Genomic DNA, 23234 nt, shown 5'->3' with positions numbered 1-23234 from the left:
AGAAATGTTACTGAAAAGCAGAAGCTGATAGCATTTTCTTGGCCAGATCTGAAAAGAAGCATTTCAACTGGTGGTCTCTTTCTTTGGGTGGGAAATATTGTCTCTCTATCAAGCAGGATTCCCAGTGACATCTTCAACTTCTTGGTTAACAGGTTTGACATCAGGAGGTTTAAAAAGAACAACGTGGTTGAGCAGTCCAAGGTTATGGACAAGGATCAGGTCATCATCTCCAGTAATGAGGAACGAGTCAAGCAGTTGTCTATGTTTGAGATGAAAACAGACACTGTCACCTCAAAATGGCTTGTGTCAGACACTTGGTAAACTTGATGCCATGGACAGGGCAAATGGGACAGAAGTAGACTGGAAATTATTCTTGCCCATACTGAACTTCAGGTAACCGCCTGTAGTCTTTAATCTAGGGTGACTGGTAGGGAGACTGCAAACTGAGCATCATTATTATTATAGTTATTTTTAGGAATTCATTTTGCCCGGAAAGGCCCAGAATGGGACTCTATAGCCCATCTTTTTTTGGGGGAGGCAAGAAAATCTGACACAAGTCTGACATAAAATTCCTGTCCTTCCTTCTTTTAAGGAACTATCTTCACCTACCAAATTTAATCAACCGTTGTATTACATTCAGAGCTAATGTATGCTTGGTCCCAAGGAACTGGAGAGATACCTATAAAGGGCACAACACAACTGCTCAGAAGTCTAACCAGTAATTCACAGAAATAATGTCCGCCATCCATCTGCTGGAGATCAAGCTGAACTAGTCTACCCTGAAGTGAGACATGCTGCCACTCCAAGAGGCAGGAAAAAGGAAGGAAGCTAGGCTTGTGAAAGGAAGGGACTTACCAACCCTGTTCCAGTCTTCTTGTTTTCTTTTGCTGTATCTCCATGCCTGCTTTTTCTCCAATGCTTCTCTATCTTTGAATTGTTCTATCCTCTCATTTGCTTTACCCAAAAAGGGCATTGTTTGGCTGCATAGTTTTTTCTGCACATTAGGATGGAAGGGTGACTATCTCCACGGACTGGTGCATGTGACTTCTTAAGCACCTCCTAAGGTGGACCAAATAGCAGTTTCATATCCAAAGGTGCATCCACATGTTGTTTTTTCATGTATTCAATCTTCAATCTGAGTCAGTCATTTCTTCTAATTAACATCCCAGTGGCTGTTGCAGGCATCCACAGCATTGTAGCCACACTCAGTATTGTGCCAACTTGCACACTCTGCCCACTGAAGTGTAACCTAGGATATTTTAATTTTTATTTATTCTTTGTTGGCTGAGTTAGTCCCACTAGGCTAGTGGCCTTTATTCAGGGGATACCAAAGGTGGTACTTATACTACTAGAGGAAAATTTGGCCAGGGCATTATGAAACGTCCCCTATTCCTTTTGACAGGTATCATGGGATCTTACCACAAACTCAAGTTGATGGGACTTCTGTTTAAAGTCTTACCTGAAGGATGGCACTCAGGACTGCAACACCCTCTAATGCTGCACTACAGTAACACCAAATATTCAATTTGCTTCAGGGCAACTTGATATTTTATAATATGCATTTGGTAAATAATTGTTCTAAATGCCAAAGCAGCAAAGATTTATTTATTTTCTTTATGTACTTACCAGAAAGGTGGTCTGGTCTGACAGAGCCTTTTCAGCCACAGCCTGGGCTTAACTGAGTAAAATACAATTAAGTGATGGAACATAGGACAACAGATTTTTGAGACAAAAAAACTTGCAGTAACTATCGTCCCATAATGTCAGTTGTTTGTAACTAGTAATGTGCAAACCTTCATGCAAAGTTGTCCAAGATCCTACTCTCCTCATTTGGGGGAGTACTTAGACCTGGCACCAGATTAGATCTTCTTGCAGCCTCCAGTGAAATCACTGTTGGATCATCTGTCATGTTTTTACAGATGTACTTAAAATTCCTCCTGACTTCCGCGGTGGTGCAGCGGTAGCATTGTTGCCTCACAGCAAGAGGTTCTCCCGGCTAGAATGCAGGGAGTTCCTTTTGTGTGGAGTCTGCATGTCCTCCCCATGGTTGGGTGGGCGTTCGAAAGACATAGGTAAATGGGTGTGCCTTCGTTGAAGGTTGAACGTCGAGCTGGCACCTCGGTGTTGTGAAAATCTACTGCCAATCATTAGCGGACCGGAGTTCTGCTGTGGCGACCCCTAACCGGAAAAAGCTGAAAGACAACAACAACTTAAAATTCCTCCTGAGCTGTGTATCATCTGTTCATTTTCTTACCAGCAGATGCCTGGGAATCTGGGCATAAGGATGACTATTCACAGACATTCTCAAATGCCTGAAATGCAGTGGAAATCACAGGGGGCTTAGGTTCTATACATGCCCAAGAGGACCATGTATTTCTTGTTAAGATTCCTGGCATCCACTTAAAGTACAAACACAAGATTCCAGAGCTCACCAAATGACATGTGGCCTAGAGGAGACCCTGAGGAAATTATCTCATCAACACTACTGTAGTCTACTTGGGGAAGAGATCTAGGCAATATAAGCCAAATCTTCCTCTTCTGGGAATGTTGCATCCAATCTGAGTTGTCACTTCACTTGCCTCATTTTTAAAAAAGTCTGCCAATCCCCCCCCTCTTGGGTCTAACCTATTTTTCCAGGACGGCAAAATAAAACTTGTTAAATCCTTGACAAACACTGAAATGTTTATATAGGACACTGTTTTTGTTGGCAATATCGTGTGTTCATAAATGCGTGTCCTAAAAATGAGGGAAATGAAGAGGCAACTCAGATTGGTACAACATTCTCCCTGGTTTGAATGATAATGTGTCCATTGCCCCTGTGTTGAATATAAAAGCTAACAAAATATAGTCTGGACCTGAAGTGATTATCATTCCCTAAGCTCAAATGTGTTGCTACATAAAAAATGTGTGTGTTCTTTTTTGTAACTGGACTGAAATCTTCTGTGCAACAACTGTCTCATGTACCCCAGCTCTTTAAAAAACAGAAACATTGATTTAATTGATTCATTAACTAACAGCCAATGAAACTTGTGTTTAGACAGTATAGAATGCCTTTGTGTTGGTTTGTGATTATTCTGATGAAGTCTCTTTTCTGGAGACAAAAGCGCTTAATATTTTTTAAGTTACAATATTAAATTGCTTTTAAACCATCTGCAGACCCTCAGTGGCATTTATTTTTATCATTTTCAAAACTTCCTACAGATACAAGTAATTTGAGACATCAGCGCAGGGATGGCTGCCTGGGCCTCAGGCATTCAGTCTACTTTGTTGTCAGAAGGCAAAGTCTGTATTGCATGTGACCAAGTAAATTTATTGAAATGGCCCTGTTCAAGTATATTATCTAAAAGTAGCACTGGGATATCAGCTAATACACAGAATCCCAGAAGGTCTTTGAGAGGCAGACATCTCATAGCTACCTCTTGGGAACTGACAACCAGTCAGGAAGATATAGCATCTCCCTCTGAGGCTTGTGTACCAGTTTAAGTCTCAGTCCCACTACTTCCTACCAAAGGAATTAGAACAGGTGGAGAATCCATAGTAATGGAATGTAGGATTGAGGCTGGAGAAGGCTGGGATTAATACAGGCTCCTGAAGGACTGGTGGGGTCTCTAAGACCTCACACTCCCTGCATGAATGCTATGTACTTACCATAACAATAGATCCATGTTGTCTCTCTCTGTCTGGTTCAATCTGTCAGACTTTGTATACGACTCTGATCAGAAACTGGCCAATTCTAAAGTCTTTTAGCTCGACTTGGCTCTGCCTCCCTTACCCATAACACCCTGCTCCTCCATCAACTCCCCAAATTGAGTTTGCCCCCCCCCCAGAGTATTAGTAGAATGATACAACATATCTAACTAATCCTCATTTCCTGCTCAAATACAAGGCAAACTCAATGAAAAAGTGAGATTCTACGCAAGCAAAAATAAGGGCCCCTGCTATAAGACTCACCAAATCAAAAGAAAGTTAGGGGCAGGAGGGTGGGAAGGTTAAACGAGATGGAGACAGGCAACACGGATATAATGTTATGGTGAGTACATAACTTTCATATCTGATGTTATCTGCTCTATCTGTATTCAACCTGTGGGACACAGCCCTCAGACATGACAGTTCCTAGAGAGGAATTAAGGAAATATATTCTGCAACACAGTAGAACCAAAAGAAGCCCTGGACCTTGAGTGAATGTCCAGCTTATAATGCAACACAAAGGTATGATGGTCCAACCAAGCAGCAGCTTCACAGATATCATCCATAGATACTCTAGAAAGAAAAGCTGTACAAGTAGTTACAGCTCTAGTAGAATGGTCTCTGGGTTTTCGTTAAAGAGACTTGACTCTCAGAAAACACAAACAAAATACAGTCTCACAACCACTTGGTAAAGTTACTTTAGACTCAAGTGAGCCAGCCTGGATCTTGAGAAGGAAACAAACACCTGGCTAGATTTTCTAATGGATTTGGTATGGTCAAGATAAAATTGTAGTTGCCTATGCATGTCCAAGCAATGGAGAATGTATTCACCTTTGTTGAGAAAATTGGGAAAGCACACAGAAGACAAATGGAACTCTGAAGATTATTTTCTGAAGCTACCTTGGGTAAACACAGAAGGATTTGTATGAAGACACACTATGTCCTTATGAAAAACAATGTGGAAAAGAATCAAGCTCTTGCAATTCTCTAATCTTTCTGGCTAAGGTAATCACAACTAAAAACCACGTTTTCCAGGACAAAAGTTTCAGATCTAAGGAGGCTGAAGTTTCAAAGGGAGGACCAGTCAAGATCTGAAGAACAAAGGGCATATCCCAGGGAGGCAACAGATCCCTTCCTGGTGGACAAAGATGAAAAACACCTTTCAAAAAGGCCTTGGAAATCTTGATTGAAGCCAAGAACAGGTTATCTTCTGCTAATATGAAAGTTTAAAATGGCTGCTAACTGAACCTTTCACAGAAGAAATGCTGGAGCCTGAACCAAACAGCTCAGCTAGAAAATCAAAAACGGATTCCAAAGGGTCCGAGAAAGGATCAAGTCCCTGAGCCTCCACTCATAAAAAAATCTCTTCTATTTACTGCAGTACACATTCCTAGCGGATTCTTTTTGAGAAGAAGACAATATATGGAACCATCAATTTCAAAAGCATGTGATTCCTGGCCACCAAGAGAACTGGAGGAACCATGTGGTCAACTGGAGGGACTGAAGACTGGGTGGATTCAGCCCAGCTGAATCAGAGAAGACCTGGAAAGGGATCCAGCATTCAATAGAAGTGTTTCATAAGTGGCCACAGGAAGGGAAACAAGAGGCCAAAAGGGAGCAATGAAGATCATTGAAGCTCTGCAATGGACTGCTTTCTGAAGAAAATTCACTATATGGCGAACTAAGAAATAAGCATAAGGGAGACGCAGAGTCCAAGCAAATGTCAGAGTGTCCCTAGGTTCCTGTCCCAGAGAGTGAACAAGGGCATAATAGCTGTCGCACTTGGTGTTGGAAGGGGACACAAACAGGTCACAACATGGAGTGACCTAGCACCAAAAAATCCAAGTGGCCATCACTGGATTTACAGACAACTCATGGGGCATTAGAATGCTCCTGCTGAGACTGTCAGCCAGAATGTTTGACTTCCTCAGGATATTGGACTGCTACCAGAAACCTTTGAGAGCAAGTCACCCACTGCCAGACCCTCATGGCCTCTTGACAAAGATGGTAAGAGTGGGTAACCCCCGTTTGTTGAGGTCCCAGACTACCAACATGTTGTCCATCTGAACTGCAATCACACCCCTGGGGAGAATGTTCTGAAAAGCCTTCAGTGCTAGGAGGATCGCTGTCATCTCCAGAACACTGATGTGAATGTGAGCCTCTGTGGAAGACCAGGTCTCATGAACCAACCTCTGTTCGAAATGCCCTACCCCACACCCCATAAGGGTAGTGTCCATGGTGATCATGGCCAAAGGAGGAGGAATTACCAAATGTCTTCCCTATAGTACTAACAGAGACTGCAACTACTACTGAATCTATTCATGACACACACTCATCAGCCAGATTGGAAAATCCAAAGGATGGGTAAGGAGTGATCACTGTATGGCTGTGGTGCATTGCAATGCCCACATATGATACCTGTGCCTACATTTTCACATACTTGAAGCAAGGAATCTCTGACCAGAATTAATAAGGCCTTCTTGGAGGCAGTGAGGAGTCAATCATCCAGGAGCAGAAAAACCTGAAACCTTTCCAGTTACAGCCAGGCTGTGACCACCGCAACGTACTTAGTAAACACTTGATAAACACCCAGTGGGAGGGCGCTGTTGTGAGACTAAATGGCAACTGATAATGACTGGCCCCTAGACTGAAGTGATGGAACCTGTGAGAATACCAAGCTATCTTTATGTGATGGTAGGCGTACTTCAGGTCTATTGAGCACATTCACTCATCCTTCCTCAGAAGAGGCAATATGGACTTTATCGTGACCATCCAGAACTTGGTCTTTTGATGAACTGGATCAGCTTGCTCAGGTCTAAGATTGGTTTGAGGTCCTTTGTCTTCTTTGGTACAAAAATGAATCTGGAATAGACACCAGATCTACTAAGGTTTGGTGGGACCTCTTGGATACCTCGGTCTGCCAGCAGCTTGCAGATCTCTGCTGCTGCAAGAAGTCTTTAATGGGGTGGAACATTCGGTAGATGTTTTGTGAGACTTTTGGGAATTTCTGTAAAGGGAATAACATACCCTCTAGATGTCACTTTCAACACCCAGGCTTCTGAGATGATGGCTTCCCATGCTTTGAGGTGAAAAGTTAAATGACCCCTGGCTGCCTACTGAGGCAAGCAGTTGGGCAAAGATTCAGGATCGCTGAAAGGGCCCACCAAAAAAACTCAGCAGAAGCCCTGTTTCTGTGGACCACCTCTGCCCCTGCAGCGGCATCCATTTTGATGCCCCCCCACCCTTGGGAGTAACCCTCTGGGGGAGCTTTCTGGGAAGAAAACACTGACTTTCTGAAGAAGAGATGATTACCACCTTTCTGATTCATAGAAAAGGATCACTGGGGGTTAGAAAAGTGTCTTCACATCTTGTTTGCTCCTTGTCAACATGTTCTTAACCTTGGGTCCAAACAAGTAGAACCCATCAAGAGAGGCATTAATAAAGGATGCTTTGAAGCAGTACACAAAGTTGCACAATCCCATCCAGGCATGGTGCCTCAGCATAATTCTGAGCCTGCCTCTCTGAATGCTTCATCAGCCACATTCAAAATGAGTCCCTTAGAAATGTTGTTGATGGAAGCCAGGGGGGACAAGAGTATCCAGCTTCTTTTGGGTATCCAGGGACTAATATGTCTTGATGATACTTGACAATTCAGACACCAGATCTCACTGAAGCCTTGTCATGTATGATAAGTAATTAAGAGCCTTGAAAGTAAAGGTGGATGAGGCATAGGATCACTTTCCTAATCGATCCAGTGCCCAAAACTCCCTGTTTAGGGGGGTTGGTTCAAGGATCTCTGTTCATAAATTTCCTTTTTGGTGGATGCCGCCACCACGATGGTACCAACAGCTGGACCCTTGCTTCAATGAGGCCTGCTCTTGGGTGGGGTGCAAAATCTTTGTCCAGTTTCCAAGGTATTTGTTCTACTGTGTCTGGCTCCTTCCATGTCCTCTGAGACACAAAATCTATGAAGACATCTGGAGGGCATACCACCCAGGGAGCGGATGGGTGTACACCAAAGGCCACCAAGAAGACTGACTCCTCCAGGCATTAGACTTTGGTGGTCCAACCCCAGTGCTGGCAAAGCAGCTCCAACAAATCACCATAAGAGGTGTCACCACATGGGAACTTGGGGGAACCCTGTCTCTCCTTGTGCTCAGTATCCTTAGTAAGGGATTCTTACGGAGAATTCATGTGTTTCCTCTTGCATTTTCTCTCTTTTCCCCAAGACATTTCAATCCAATGAAGCTGAAGAAGGGGAAGAGTGGGGTAACCCTTCCAAGGGGGCCAACTGGAGGCCCGTTGATACAGGCTTTCTGTGAGCAGCCTGATGACTGGTCAGCAGCACATATAAAAAAAGGGAGGGGGGAGCTGGCTAGAGATATCCAACCCTTCATTCTGAATGAGAACATCCTCTACACAACATCGAAGGTCGAGGCAAAAGCTGACTTCCAAGATCCTTGGGTCCTGGAACCCAACGGCACCACACCCAGACCCAATTTTGAGACTGGAGCTAAACTATCTTAAGGCCAAGGCTCTGAGGGGGAGTGATGAACCGGAAACTGGTACAGTCAACCATGATCCAAAAACTCCGGTCTGGACACCAAGCCTCTGAAGAGCTACTGGTTCTGAACAGGCTGTGGTCAAAGCTATGGAGGGATATGATGGATCTGTGGAGCACCAGACTGCCAGATCTGATCCACAGGATGAAAACTCCACCGGTCCCAAATACCTCAGATCTGAGGGGGCAGAATGAGGAAATCCTAAAGATAGATCCAAGGGTCCCAGAGTCTGGGTTGGACCTGAGGGGATGAGGTCTAACTGCATCTGTGCCTGCAAAAAGAATCACATCAGCTGCTCCATGTTTGACTGTTTGATACTGCTCATTGACCTAGACGATTAGACAGATGAAGCCACCAAGGACAGCTTCAAGGGTTGGCTTGAAGAGGACCTGGCATGTCGGATCCAAGATGAAGAGGCTCAGAACACAGGAGGAGAAGGGAAGAAATCTGTTGAGTGAGGTGGAGCACCTGGGGAAAAGGGGGAAGATACCCTACCCAAAGGCGTCCCTCTAACCAGAAATGGATTGGGAATGCTTGGAACCGGTGAAGCCTTCTTTGAGTTTTTTTGTGATGAAGGTGATTGTCTCTGAGATATCTGAACCAAAACCAGTGCCAAGGAACCTAGGGAGGCTGAAAGCTGGGAGACTTGAGGATCCGGAGAACCCAAGGGAGCCATCCCTATGATGGAAGCAGAGGACGACCTCTTGAGCACCTTATGGGAGTGCCTGGAGTCTCTCGCCTGAGGCTTCTCAGACCCAGTTTTGGAATCTGGGGAACAGCCATTAAAACTAACAGTAGAGATAGAAGGCAAAATCTCCTTGAGTACAAGCTTAGCCTTGCGCATGTTCAAGGCCCAAGAGCCAAAGCTTTTGCAAATAGAAAATCCAGACACTAAGTGCTCAGGGTCCAAGCAGTAGACACACTTACAGTTAAGCATCTTGAGCAGGCAGTTTGTGCCCACAGGAGATGCATTTCTTAAACTCCTTGTCCATGTCCCAAAAATAAAACTCACACACCCACGTTAAAACCTCAGGGAATAAGGGTGGACCTACTTACCCTTATCAAAAAACTACCACATACTACCTAACTACCAAGCAAAAACACATAAACCTAACACTGTACTAAAAGGGGAAAAGGGAAATCTCATCTCTCCAAGCAAAAAATTCAAGAACCCCCAACTCCCCACCAAAAAAACCTAGGACCAACCTGGAGACCATGAAATGGTGGCAAACTACATCTGAGGAGTTTATGGAGGAGCAGGAAGTTATGGGAAGGGAAGTAGAGCCAAGTCAAGGTGAAAGGCTTTAGAATCGATCGGTGTTGGATCCGAAGCCCAACAGACTGAATACAGACAGAGCAGACATTGGATCCAATGATTTCTCGACTAGAATGGTCTTCAGACATTCCAATCTTTTCCTAGGTCACTGGCAAAGAACTTGCCCAGCATATGTTTGGCTTGGACTAAGGCCTCTAACTTTTTCTGTCCCTAAGGAACCATGAACAAGGCCAATGTTCTCAAACACTTTTAATAAAAAAAAAAACAAAAAAAAAAAATCACAAAATGCACCAACACTCTGTCCCCTCTGGCACCTGGGCTGTAAGCCTTTGACAGAGTATCTTCTATCCCTACTTACTAAAGTTTTTCCTCCCTCTACAAGTAGCACACTGCTCACAGGAGGGCAGCTGGTGCTCTTTTAAATAGAACGGCACTACTAGTGAAAGCTCTTGCTGAATTTGCCTTCTTCACCTAAACATTTGTTTAAACACTTTTCAGGGGACATCACGGGCGTCAGAAAATTTACTGATAAAAAACATCGATTTACAGAAGTCAAAGCAAGTGACAACAGTCACAATAATCAAGTAGTAAAGCAAAAGCCAGACAACTCCCAAACTGAGTACTAATCATTCTGTGGCAGTTTCCTGGAAAATACCCAACGGATAGAAGAATCTTGATGACTGCTTGCAGCAAAAGACAGAATAATGTTGACAGCAGCTTCAGCTTTTAAGCTTTACATTAGACTGATACCGTTGGTGAAAGAATAGCCTACCCTGCGGGAAACATCTGCTAAAGTTCTGGAGGTCAGACCAGAAAGGAGTACATACATATTTCCTTTGGCAATTTTCCACAAATAAGGAACTACACTGTAATGATAATCCTTAGGATGAACATCTAGAGATTCAAACACCATGTAGTACCAGAAGCTGGCTAGCCTGTTGCCTACCTCTGAAGGAGTGAGCACTACTGGGGCTAAGATCAAAGCAAGGCCCTGGGATGGGAGACAGACAGACTTGACCCTGACCAGAGCCATTGGACTTGCTGATGTGCCTCCACGGAGGTGACAAGATCACTATGCTCCCTCTCACACAGCATGTTTTTCTTTCTTCAATAAGACTTTAACATAATTTCTTTACTAACGCTTGTAAACTTTCTTTGGGTGTTCAACAAAAAAGATGCACAATGGTTTGATGAAACTTCATTTTCCAATACCAGTTTTATCTTAATCAGAGTAGCTGGGGGTGGGTGAAATTATTCAACAAAGAAAAAAGCTGTAAGGCAGAAACTAATCCTGGGCACAACAGTCAGTCAAGGAACATCATGCATGCACAAACACACCACATGAACAGACACACTGCAAAAAAGTGGCAATTGGCAGTGATGTAAAACAAAAGTTTATGGATGAATAAAACAAACATATTTCAGGTGGTAAACTCCCATCAGTCTCAACTACAAAAACAAAATGCCAAGTCTTATACAACATTCCCAGTGTAACAATTAGTGCTTCAGTTTTAAATAAGAAACCAAATCAACCTGTTAAAATCATTAAAGATATAAGAATCTTGCTTATTCTGCCAACAGGACTCACATTTGATAAAAGTGTTTCCATATCCCCACTTCTAACATTGTTAGTATCTGTAAGCACTAAAATGTAAAAGTATTGTTGTTCACAAACCCTAGTAACATGTAATGCCAAAGCATTTTTATGATTTTTTTTTTAATCTAGTACTTTTAGCAGCATGTTTTCTTTGACGGCTTGCCTCACTGCATTCTGGTGCTGTTCTTTGCTTGTTTAGGAATACAAAACTGTTAGCTTGATTTATTTGTGCGTGTGACAGTTATGTTTAGATGCATCTGCATCCTACAGTTTATCAAATACACATGTAAATGAATGTTATGAGATTAATACATATGTGCACATATAGTAAATCTAATTTCTTAGTCTTTCGGTACAGTTAACATAAGCTGAAGAAGAGCACTGGATCACAAGAAGTTAAGAAGTATATTAATAAAAAGTAACTTGAATGAATTCTACGCTGAAACAAAGTGTGTGGTTTTATCATATCCTGATACTCTGTGCAATATTAATGCACATCAAAAATTGCACTAAGTATTTCTTACTATACTTTAATTGCTTTTACCACAAGCGTCCACCATGGGGACTATCATACTGATGTGGTTTGTTTTTCAGTCTCTATTCTATCTCCATAATGAAGGTTGGGACCCTATTATATGAAACACAGCTTAGACAAAGTTTTTAGTCTACCATTTTGTAACAGTGATAATGCTGCAAGTCACCTGCCCCTTAGTCTCTAAAAGCAATGTCTGGGCTTCTTTCTGATTAGTCTGATGTGTGCTTATGCAACCTGCTAAAAGTCTTTTCTGGTTCAGTTACATTTTTTCAATACAAAACAGACAAAGATACCTTACAAAGTGCAGAACACAACAATACCTTAGTAAAACGATACAAAACCTAAACATGTCCTACACAGACCAACTCAAAGCCCTGTCACTATACTCTGCATCCTACAAACTGCTAATAGGTGACCTGTTTCTAGCATACAAATCATCCTCTGACCCAGTACTAGTGGATTTACTGCACATCAGCAAGTCCAATGACATTAGAAATACATGGTCTAGGGATCTAAATATTTTCTGCACCATCAAGAGAACAGTTTGGTGAGATAGGTGGGTTCCTATCACTTTGTCAAAAGCTTAATTCCGCAAACGCCTATTCATCACACTTCAATCGTCTAACACCCTTTCAAACGTTTACATCATCAAAACTTTTTCCTAGGGAAAGGAGTTAGTTGGCTGATACTATAAATTTGCCCTTTTCCCCAATGTAGTGTGATCTCGGAGTTGGTATATATAATTAGGGTTTGTGTGTGTGGGGGGGCAAAGACCCCATCTTGGTGAGTTTAAAATAATGTGTTGTCTGTTACAACTGTTCTAGTGGCCAAGTAGTTTCATTCCCTAGGATAAAGTTTTGATGATGTAAATGTTCGATGAAAAGGTGTTTTGACGATTAGGGTTTGATGAATAGGCGTTCACAGAATTAAGCATTTGATGAAGTGATACAGACCCAGGATAGGTATATCTTGCAGACTATTTCACTGCTCTGGAGCAGTTTTCCACATCCACAAAATTCATCCCTGTCCACATTCAAGTGCAACTTGGATCTATGGATGGTAAATAGAAAATTTACGACAGGACTGCCCCCTGTACTACTAATGGATAGAGGCAACTCCTAAGTGCTTTATCCCATGCATCTGTCCCCTCAAATTATCTATGGTACGATCCCAGTTATTCTCATTAGAGCTAATATATAATTATCGACCATGGGATATGTAAACTATAAACAAGCTTCTAAACAAATAGGACAAGTTCATTTGAGCACAAAAAGGGAAACTGGCTAGGCTTAAAATGGCCCACAAGGACAGCTAGTCTAGTATTAACCTATGAACCTATGACAGCAGGATTACATTAAATGTTTAAGCTCTGCTCCATACCTAAGTGGGAAGCTCTAGCAAGACCATCAGCTTTGGACATTTGTCTGTGAATAACAGCGGTCACTTAAAGGGCTTGTAAAACAGCTTAACCTGTTTGATATTTTGCATAATCTTAAATTTTAACAATTTACTGGCCAAACTAAGTGTTAGTTACCAATCTGTGTAGTAATGCAGTGCAACACTTCCCTGTTCTTTTGCATAAAGAGTTCTCTAACAACTATTTGGAAAAGCATCTTGCAATTAGTGTGTGATGCATGGCACTCAGCAAGAAACAGTGTCAGGGTGTAAAACCGTAAGCTGTGATTAACAGTCTGAATTACAGAAAATGGAATTCATAAGACTGTGCCAAGCAAGCTAAGAAAAATTCCTCTAGGAAAGAACAAGAGATTCGACCAGGAAAAAAGTCAGATCGTCCTGATTTATAGCTGTAAATTAAAGAAAATCAAAGGTAATAAGTCACAAATGAGGTTAATCACAATAAGCCTAACCCCATGGTGTACAACGATGAAGCCCTGATTACAAAATGACCCACGTATGATTAGCATATCAGGAGCTGGAGGGACTAGGTGGGGCAAGACAGACTTGAGGGGCTGATGCCAGTCCACCCATCCTGTGGGAGGGAAGGCTGCAAGGTCCACCACATAAGTAATGCCTACCGGAAGTTGGATGATTGCTCATGGAAGAGGCTGGGCAGTCTCATACTACAGCAGTTGTGTATGTACCGCTAAGTCAGGGAAGTAGGCACATGGGGAAGTACTCATGTCTCTTCTTGACCAGGTTGCCATTGTGGAGTCTGGAAACCACCTATTGGGAAAATGTTAGAAAAAGCTGACCACCCTCACGCAGAGATTGGCCTACTCTTACCACCCAACTCTCCCCTCTAATGGATGGATGGATTGGGGGGGGGGGGTTGGAGAGCCTGTAGAGTGCAAATAAGCCTTAAGATCTTGCCCTGGCAGGACCATCCATTCTAACATGGGTGGCACCTGTAAGCCCTTCAATATGGAAATTAACTTGTCATAGAGCTCTTACCCTAGCAGGGAATAGGTCCAATGTATGTCCATGGGGTTGGGGACTAACGAGTTCCCAGTGGCCCAATTCCTATCCCATGGCAGCAGGAATAATTAAACAGATATGGCAAATAGGTGAAGGTACAGGAGCTGATGGATAAGCGGAGAAGATGTCAGGGAGTTTAACCACATTGGACGGTGGAGTTTCCAATTAAAAAGATAGTTACAGAAAAACCTGCAAGTGTAATAAAACACACTGAAAACACATTATAAACAGAATTACTTTCTTTACTTAAAAGTCTTTAAAAATGAAATGTTAAAAAATCTACAGCAGATGAACTGTGCATCAGCAGTAATTTCCAGTTTGGTGTATTTGCAGTGACCCGATGTATCCAATCATGAGAAAATACTGCAATACTAGCAATAAACTTAGGACTACGTATTATTAATACATGCACACAAAGTGGCACCGTCTGATGGCTGGTCAAACATTCTTGAGTGCTGCTGCTATTTTCCTGCTCATCTCCCTTTCAGTGGTTCATTTATCAAGTAAAAGACAGCTCCATGCCACAGAGTGCTAAAGCTCAGAATGCAACAGAGATGTCCCTGGTTCTATCAGCAGTCCAGCTTAGTAGCTGGCAAGAGGGAGGAGAGGAGTGAAAAGGCAAAGTCTTCTCAAGTTTTGCAAGGGGGGGGGGGGGCACTGGACACATGCATGACTGGGGTACACTCTGCTGGAGAATGGAGATGACACACAGGGGGTTACCTTCAAGAGGTGGCTGGGCATTCATGACAGGTTACATCAATCACACAACTGCATAACAAATTCTTGCATAGGACCAATGAACTTTCATCCCTTGAGCATCTATAGGCATGCACAGAAGATGCCAGGGCCAAAGAAAAATGAAATATGATGTCTGCCTGGATATTGATTGCCCTCAACTAGCTTCTGTCTACAATGAATTGAACTGTTTCCTTATCAAGTGAACAAAACTGAGGGCCTTTCAACCAAACCACAACAGTACTCCATTTCTTCTAAGTTCTGTGTGTGCTTTTCCTCCATGCCTGTCAACCATCGAGTTCCCCAACTCCAGAGAGAATGCCATCCAAGTAGCCATATGGATTCTTTGTGCCCCCTCAACAGCATCCTGGCAATACGGTACTTTTAAGTCCCAGCCCTTCCCTTTGTTGGAAGACATGAGATCCACATCACTGCGGGGATAACTGTGCCACCCTTATGCACGTGCATGCCTCTGTGCAGTTGCTGAGGGAGGCTACCATGTCTGGTGTCATAAGAAGTAGAATACATGCTGAAGGGCTACCTCAATTATCACCTCCTCTCTTTGGAGAGACTGTGGCACAGGACAGCTTGTTCCGCTCCCTACCTTGCAGGAAAGGTCTGTCCATGCCCATACCATTGCAGTTGGGGTTTTATCCCTCTATGTCATCAGCACTAACAATTCCTCATGTTTTTCAAACACAAACTAAAGCATTTAGTTCAAACATAACATAAGCCATAAAATAAATAAGTACTGTTGCTAAAATGAGACATTATATTCACGTTATTACTAGCAATGGGTCCCATGGGTCATCAGGAGGCTAGCCAATGCAAATCACACTGTTTCCTCTAACTATAAGAAGCCCAAAGTACACAACCCAATGATGAAATTACAGATCATCATCCACTCAAGGTTCATTTTAAACACAGCTACGCAGCTACTGTGTTTGATATGGTGTGGGAGCTTGTTCTATCGGTAGAAAATTATTTGGGAGACATCTCTGTTATACCACCAGGTTCTGTCTATACTGCAATGTAGGGTTAGGTTCTTGGAGTGCACACTGGTAGTATTTCTGAGGTGTTAAGACATTCGGCAGTACTGTTTTTCACAGCCTTGTAGGTCAAGCATACGTTGCTACACAAAAGAAAGGTTATGGATTAAAGTTGTACATTATTCATCATCATCATCACCACCAATAGTATCAAACATTACTTACGCAGTAGTTGTCCTTCATAATACACAAATGAGACCTCATTTTTAAGGATTTTCTTCCACTCTAGTCTTGGGTTTGGATCAACTTCCACTGTATAATTACAATGTAATAATGCATCTGAAACAAAAACAAAGTTCTTCTGTCAACCAATAAATAAATAAATCCAAAATATAAATTTCCAGACTTCCAACAAAAACCTAAACAGAAGATCCCATTCTTTTCACCACAAAAATGAATCTTACAGCAATTATATTACTCTAAAAAAAGTGTATGGATCTCAATTATGGACAGTTAAAATACCACAGAAAGAGAAATCAGTTTTACACATGCACACCTATAAGAAATACAAAAGTATACATCACAAAGGCACAATCTGCATGTTTTTCTGTGTATCTACAAATCATAATCATGTTTTGGAAGCCAGCAGAAAACAGCAGTAACATTCTGATATGACTAAGTACAATTAACAACTGAAGTTTCTTTTTCTGCCTTCTCACACAGATACAAGAAATAACTGCAGAGATAAGATCCTCTATTATGCAATGTCACAATGGTAACTAATCATTTGACTTCATACAACTACATAAACAGCATGCAAAGGGACATTATTAACAGTGTCTACACAGTGACATCGACAACTAGATGGGGTTATAGCACACTGTAAATTACCTGATTTAGTAGTTCACTAGGACTAATATTTACTCTGTTACATCCAACCCTTTCCTTAAGAGTTACTCAGTCGTTACTGAGATTTTTTTGTACCTGCTTTTTAGTGTACATCTGTATAACCGGATATCTATAAAGCAATGGCTTCTTGAATTCCTGCCTAAAACCTTGAATGCATCATTTAATTAAGGTCTGCTGTTTGAGTGGGACAGTCCAATGATGCCTTTTCAGCACTGACACTAGCTAATAGGCATACAGAAACCTGATTATTCTGTTATAGAAGAAAATACAATTCCTCCTAACATATACCTCATTCTGCCTTACTCTCCCAAGTTTCATTAAGAGCAAAAACTGGAGATGTGTTTATTCAAAATATAGATGGTATGCTATCTTCAATGCCAAGCAATCACTGTAGCAGTTCTGACAACTTCTCACAAAGCCACACTGTTTTCTTGTGTGCATAACTCAAAAGAAAATATAATTTGTGAGACAGTACTCACAACAACCATAGCTGTTCTAATAATAAAATTCATTGCTGTTGTATATTCGTAATAAAAAAGAAATGGCATCATATGGATAACTTTCTTACTGACAAATTTCAAGAGAAGCATAAACATCCTCTTCCTGGGTAGCAAGATCAACAGAAAAGGAAGAATAACCAAAACTACCCTTGGTTCATTTTTGGAGTTGGACAGTCACTAAAAAAACATGCTTAAAGTTTCAATTTTAGATGGAAAATAACTAGACTTCATGAATTATACCTGGAAAATATCACAAAAATATCAAAAACTATATCTAAATTGTCTTTGAGATGTCTGCAAGGTGGTGCCTCACTGCACAACAAGCAGATTACAGTTCTCCTAGTATGAAAATCGAAACATTTGTCAGAAAGCCAGTAAATGTTATTAATTTGGGTAATATTCAGTTAATGACTGGTAATTACACCACCTGGATGCCAGCAAAGAAATTTGGAAGCAGTAAGGGGAATCTGACCAGAAAGAAAAAGTTCAAGCTGAGAAGAATCTCACTGTTGTTTAGCAAAACGCTGCTCAAACAGCAGCTTTAGTATTTAAGATGGCTTCCATTAATTTAGAATTGAAGTACAATAAAACAAATGGACTCAGAGGTATAAGTGGGATACTGGAAGAATATATAAAGACAAACAGTAAAAGGCTGGGGGGAGGGAATCAAAGAAGCTTTAAGGAGCCATTCAGATGAGTTAGTTGATAAATCTGTATTATTTTGGAGACTGAAATGAAGGAAAGAGTTATTTATTTATTTACATTTCTGTACTGGGATAGTCCATGTAAGACCCCCTTTTCCAGCTGTGGCCTGTAGTAAAAAAAGCCACATTTACTTGTTACATAACAGAAAACCATAGGAAAAAACATAGGAATACAACTTAAAATAAAACACATAGTTGAGTACATGTTAGAAATTAAACAATGCAATAACACAGAAATAATATTTTACAAAACCTCAGCTGGATGGCAGAATTAATTTGGGAAAAAGATGGCATTAACAATCAGACAGAAAAGATTAAAATATACATAATCATAGTAATAAACTGTGCATTCAGGAATGCAAGAATAACAATATTTATAGGACATTATATTTGAGGCTTTTGATGTGAAGGGGTCAAGCATATGGACAATTGCAGAGAAGGAGTTTGTTGTACAATAGATGAACTTTAACAGTTCCCAGCAATTCAAAATATGTCTTAAGATAGTTGGGATGCAGTTCCATAATTTAGCTGCATATGAGAAGCAGAAATCATCACAATTGGCATTGTGTGATTTTTCTGTGCAGAGTAGATGCCTGACTTTGGAATGCAATGGTCAGGTTAGGTACCATCTAAGTAGGGGAGCTGAGGAAAGGCATTTTTCTGCTTGATATATGATTTTGTGTGCCATTTTAACTGAATGAATTTTAAAAGATCTTGCTGAACGCGAGGCTTCTCAAGAAAAAAAATGATAAAAATAAGAGTTACAAGACAGAGCATGCAAAGTACTAGATTTGATGCTGTACTGGAGAACTTGAAAGGACTGCACTATATTTTTTACATCTGTGTTACATTATGTTACTATACTGTACAGTTTAGTTATACCTTTAATCCTGCTTTGACTGCTGTTACTATATATGTAACCTGGGCTGAACCTGCAAATGGCCAAATCTGATCTATGCCACACTCTGCTAAACAAAAATAAAAAAATAAAAAATTTAAATTTTATAAAATTACAAATAAGCAACAGGACTGGAATTCCACAGCAATACTTGCTAAATGAGAGGGCACACTAAATATCAGAAAGCAGCAGAAACGTTAAACAGCAACTATGTGATCATATCAGAATAAATAGCTACTGACAAAATTATAGCAGACAAGAAAAGCATTAAAAAATAGCACAAGAGTGTCTGTGGAAAGTCATAACTCAGTGTATGTCAGGAAAAACAAAAGCAAGTTTATCTCTGCAAATTAGGAGATGCTGACAGGCAAGTTTGAGATGCAACTCACCAAACCCAACTGTCTTCACAATATTTTTTACTGGAGAATTGAAAAAATTTTGGAAGCAGAAAAGGCCATGCAGGAAATAAAGTCATCAAAGAGCAACACAGCAAGCTGAAGATGATCTTCTTTTTTACCTTCAGTTAAGATAGCTCAGACAGAGTTTGCTAGTGAAACTTTTTCCACTATTCCAAAGAAAAATACATAGAAAAATCAGGAGTATCCTGGACTCCAAACAGGGACAAATGTTGGGAGATTGCAATGATCAAGAAGGTGATCAGAAACAACATGAGTTTAGAGAGTATGTGGGGCAACAATATAGTTTAGATAAGTGAACTGTGGTTCTGCATGGAGTGACTGAAAAAACAATTGAAGTCTGACAACAGTGTTTAGCTGGTGGAAGAACTGTAAAGCATAAACCCCACTTTGTCTTTAATGTCAGAAGGACAATGTCTTGCTGGTAAGGTGACTGAAAAGTGAAAACTTTCATTCTTAATATTTTCTGATGTGTACTAAACAACATTTTGTTGTCATTATAAATTAGTTCTGTATAGCAGTTACAGATATTTTAAATGTAAGGTGTAGGGTGGAGTTATCAGTTACCGATGATTAGGCTATTGGTATTAAGTTAATGAAGTACTCAAGTTGCTTTACACTGCAGCAAGAAAAGAAAGACTGGAAAGAGGCAAGTTGATGGCAAAATAATGTGTTTTTTGGCTGCTGGGGCATGTAAATGTGTATTGATCATATTACATACAGAATTAAAAACTAACTCCTTCCTCTATTTTTATTTAAGTGGATGCCTAGATCAATGTCCATTAGTTTAAACTAAGCACAACTTTTTAAGTAGAAGTGAATACATGCAAATTGTAGTTCTTTCTTGTATTTGTGAAGTAACTAGCTAGGTTTTACACCAGCATTTGCTTTTGAATGAAGACAAACAGCCTGCAGACGCAGGCAGTTAATTATGAACAATCTGGACAGTGTGTTCTGAGTGATGTTTTTTAGGTGATCTGCAAGCTATAAGGTTATTGACTTTTAAAGGGGTATTGGCAAGCAGTTCAGTGAAAAAGTAAAAAATGAAGTTTGGAAGTATGGCAAGTGAATAGTTACATAAGCAATTGCTTCCACAGAAACCCTAGTACTTTAATGGATTAGGCATAACAGTGCACTATTTAATTTAATTAAGCTTAATCAGTGTACTTTTTCTTAACAGTAAAATTTAGTCTTTACTAAAATCATACAAAGTGTTTTTTCACGTCTGGTAGAAGAATAAGAGTTGAAGAACAAATGGCAGTCTGAATAAGTGGGAATACATGTTCTAATATGCGCAGGGTTAATGTTAACTTTAGAATAGGTAACACCTGTGGGTATAGCTGTTAATTTGCAGCTGCTCTTCCTATTTTTAGAGACAGATTTCCTTACTGGAAATTGTAAACAGTTTTGAGAGTCTGTTGCACCTTAAAAGGGGATGGACAGTTTGAAAATGTATTTAGTTTTTTTTTTTTTTGTTTCTTGAGTGCTTAAGCAAGAAGTCTGTGAAAATGTGACACAGGTTCAAATAAGAGATGAGAAGACTTCCAGCCAAGATGGTAGCAGCAGAACATTGCTTGTGGACTGATCCCACATGGAAAAAAGTTAAAATTCTACACATAGTTGTTGGCCAGAATTTCTGTGGGTCATTCTGCTTAAGGATTAACTTAAACAACAAAGAGCCTTTACTGTGCACAAGACTCAAAAGGGAGAGTCACACACTGCGGTTATCACAAATGAAACTGAAGGTTCCTAATCCAGTGCTGGGAATGCAGAAAAAATTTCCAATGAAGTCAGTCAGAATCTTGCATTTAGTACAGATATGGGTGGCATGTTGCCCCTCTTGAGAGATTCAAATTTAATATAATAATGTTGGAGTTTCAGAAACTTAATGGCATATTCCCCCATTGTGTGCAGAATTAGATTAAAGGAAAAGGAAGGCACTCCCTCACAGCAATTGGACCATATGGCCAAATTAACTCATGGCTGGGATTGTACAACAAAAACAAATGTAAAGACTAAGCTGGACATTTTAAAAGCGAAGCAAGACAATTTTGAAGCTCACTCCCTGTGGAATAATTTAAGGTTCACTGGCATTCCAGAAAGCTTGAAGGGGGGGGGGCAACTAACCAAGGTTTATGACAGATACATTAGTAGAATGGACTGGCATGCAGAAGAAAAAGTCTTGGTTTTATAAAGGGTACATCAAATCTTTCTTCTCCTAGTGTTTGTATCCTGATCCCCTCCACTTCACCAGCTTCACCATTAACGAAAAGTGCATTCACTTCTATGACTCCCAGTAAAACTTATCACAGTAAATGATGTGGGATTCTTTTGTCATTAAGACTTACCTGCTAACACAAGGAAGAAGTGAATGGCATTTAGACCAGTGATGAGACTGTGTAAATTAAGGGGGTTAGAGGTTTTGGATTACTTATTCTAAATCTTAAAAACAATTTAGTCCTATGGTCTTATTACTCTGCATTTTCCAACTTTTTAACTGCAGCAGTGGGTGCTCCCCCATGGGTCTATTATGGACCTAATCCTTTTCAATGTACTTAATCTACACACTGCAAGTAAACATGCAACAATTATCCAGTATGCAGATGACTCATCCCTAATCTGCTCTGCCAAGAATCTAGAAAAATTATGAAAGATAACCATCATCATCTTTCGGCTGTTCCCGTTAGGGGTTGCCACAGTGGATCATCTGTTTCTTCCTGTCCTCTGCATCTTGCTCTGTCACAACAACCACCTGCATGTCCTCTCTCACCACATCCATAAACCTTATCTTAGGCCTTTCTCTTTTCCTGTTACCTGGTAGCTTCCTCCTTAGCATCTTTTTCCCAATATACTCAGCATCCCTCCTCAGCACATGTCCAAACCAACGTAATCTTGCCTCTCTGGCTTTGTCTCTAAAACTTCCAACCTGGGCTGACCCTCTAATATACTTATTCCTAATCTTGTCAACCCTCGTCACACCCACTGCAAATCTTAACATCTTTAACTCTGTCACATCCAGCTCTAACTCCTGCCTTTTTGTCAATGCTACTGTCTCCAACCCATAAAACATAGCTGGTCTCACTACCCCTCTTGTAGACCTTCCCTTTCACTCTTACTGGTACTCGTCTGTCACAAATAACCAAATAATTCATATTATCTATCAAAAGTTGGCTCAGCTACTCACAGTTGCTTCTAAACTCCCAAACATCTAAACTAGTTCTATTTACCTCCAAGCAGTTCTGTCACCAGAAGACCCTCTTCAAAATATCTCCAAACTACATCAAAATTGAACATGTAACACACAAAACTTCTAAGGATCATAAAAGACGTAACTTTGAAATCTGACTTTTATTTAAAACAAGCAGTAAAAAATCAAAACTTGATGCCCTCCACAGGATACAACCCTACCTTACAAATGAGAGTAGGGAAAACAACTGTCACAACTTATCTACTATCCATGCTTCCATATAGTGCTCTCATTTTTATAAATCTGAAAACCACCCAATCTCACCTAATCAAACAATGCTACAATAAAATAGCAAATTCTGCTGCTAATAACCCATAGAGAACACACCACTACTTAGCTCTAAAGCAACCAAAGTTGACAATTTACCCTAACTGCCCTTCAATTGGTCACTACACACAACATAATCTGCAAATCAGGTAAATGCCCCATCATCCAAAATAATTAATCACTACTCTGCCAAATAGAACTCTACTCCCCACAAACACCTATTACTAGTCACAAAAATTTCTGCAGGTGACTTCCTCTATTCCTTTTACATATCCAAAATCTGAGACTATATCACACATAAAATCTTTATGAGGTATTTGCTTTCCACAAGTAATGCAATTATTAACTTTTACTGACATTGGTAAGGAGCAAGAAAAAGTTTCCCCAATGGGGTACTTCGCTTTAGTTGAAGACTTTGGTTCTGAAACTTGAAAACGAAAATTTCAGGAGTCGGCCGACCAGCACTTGCGAACTGC

The 23234-nt window shown here is 40.6% G+C and overlaps 1 protein-coding gene across 2 annotated transcripts in view; it reads right to left on the bottom strand.

The window, feature by feature from the left end:
- JAM2 (junctional adhesion molecule 2) overlaps positions 1-23234 on the bottom strand; it is an 844759-nt gene that overhangs the window by 479941 nt on the left and 341584 nt on the right. For both annotated transcript variants that reach the window (XM_044071361.1, XM_044071360.1), the window contains exon 3: positions 16043-16156. In XM_044071361.1, the coding sequence (XP_043927296.1) occupies positions 16043-16156 (114 nt within the window). The remainder of the gene's footprint in view (positions 1-16042; positions 16157-23234) is intronic.

The sequence above is a fragment of the Protopterus annectens genome, chromosome 5.part0 (genome assembly GCF_019279795.1).
Source record: "Protopterus annectens isolate FY-2018-M chromosome 5.part0, PAN1.0, whole genome shotgun sequence".
Taxonomy (NCBI): domain Eukaryota; kingdom Metazoa; phylum Chordata; order Ceratodontiformes; family Protopteridae; genus Protopterus; species Protopterus annectens.
The sequence above is the reverse complement of the archived record's forward strand: the minus strand, read 5'-3'. Positions and strand labels throughout refer to the sequence as shown.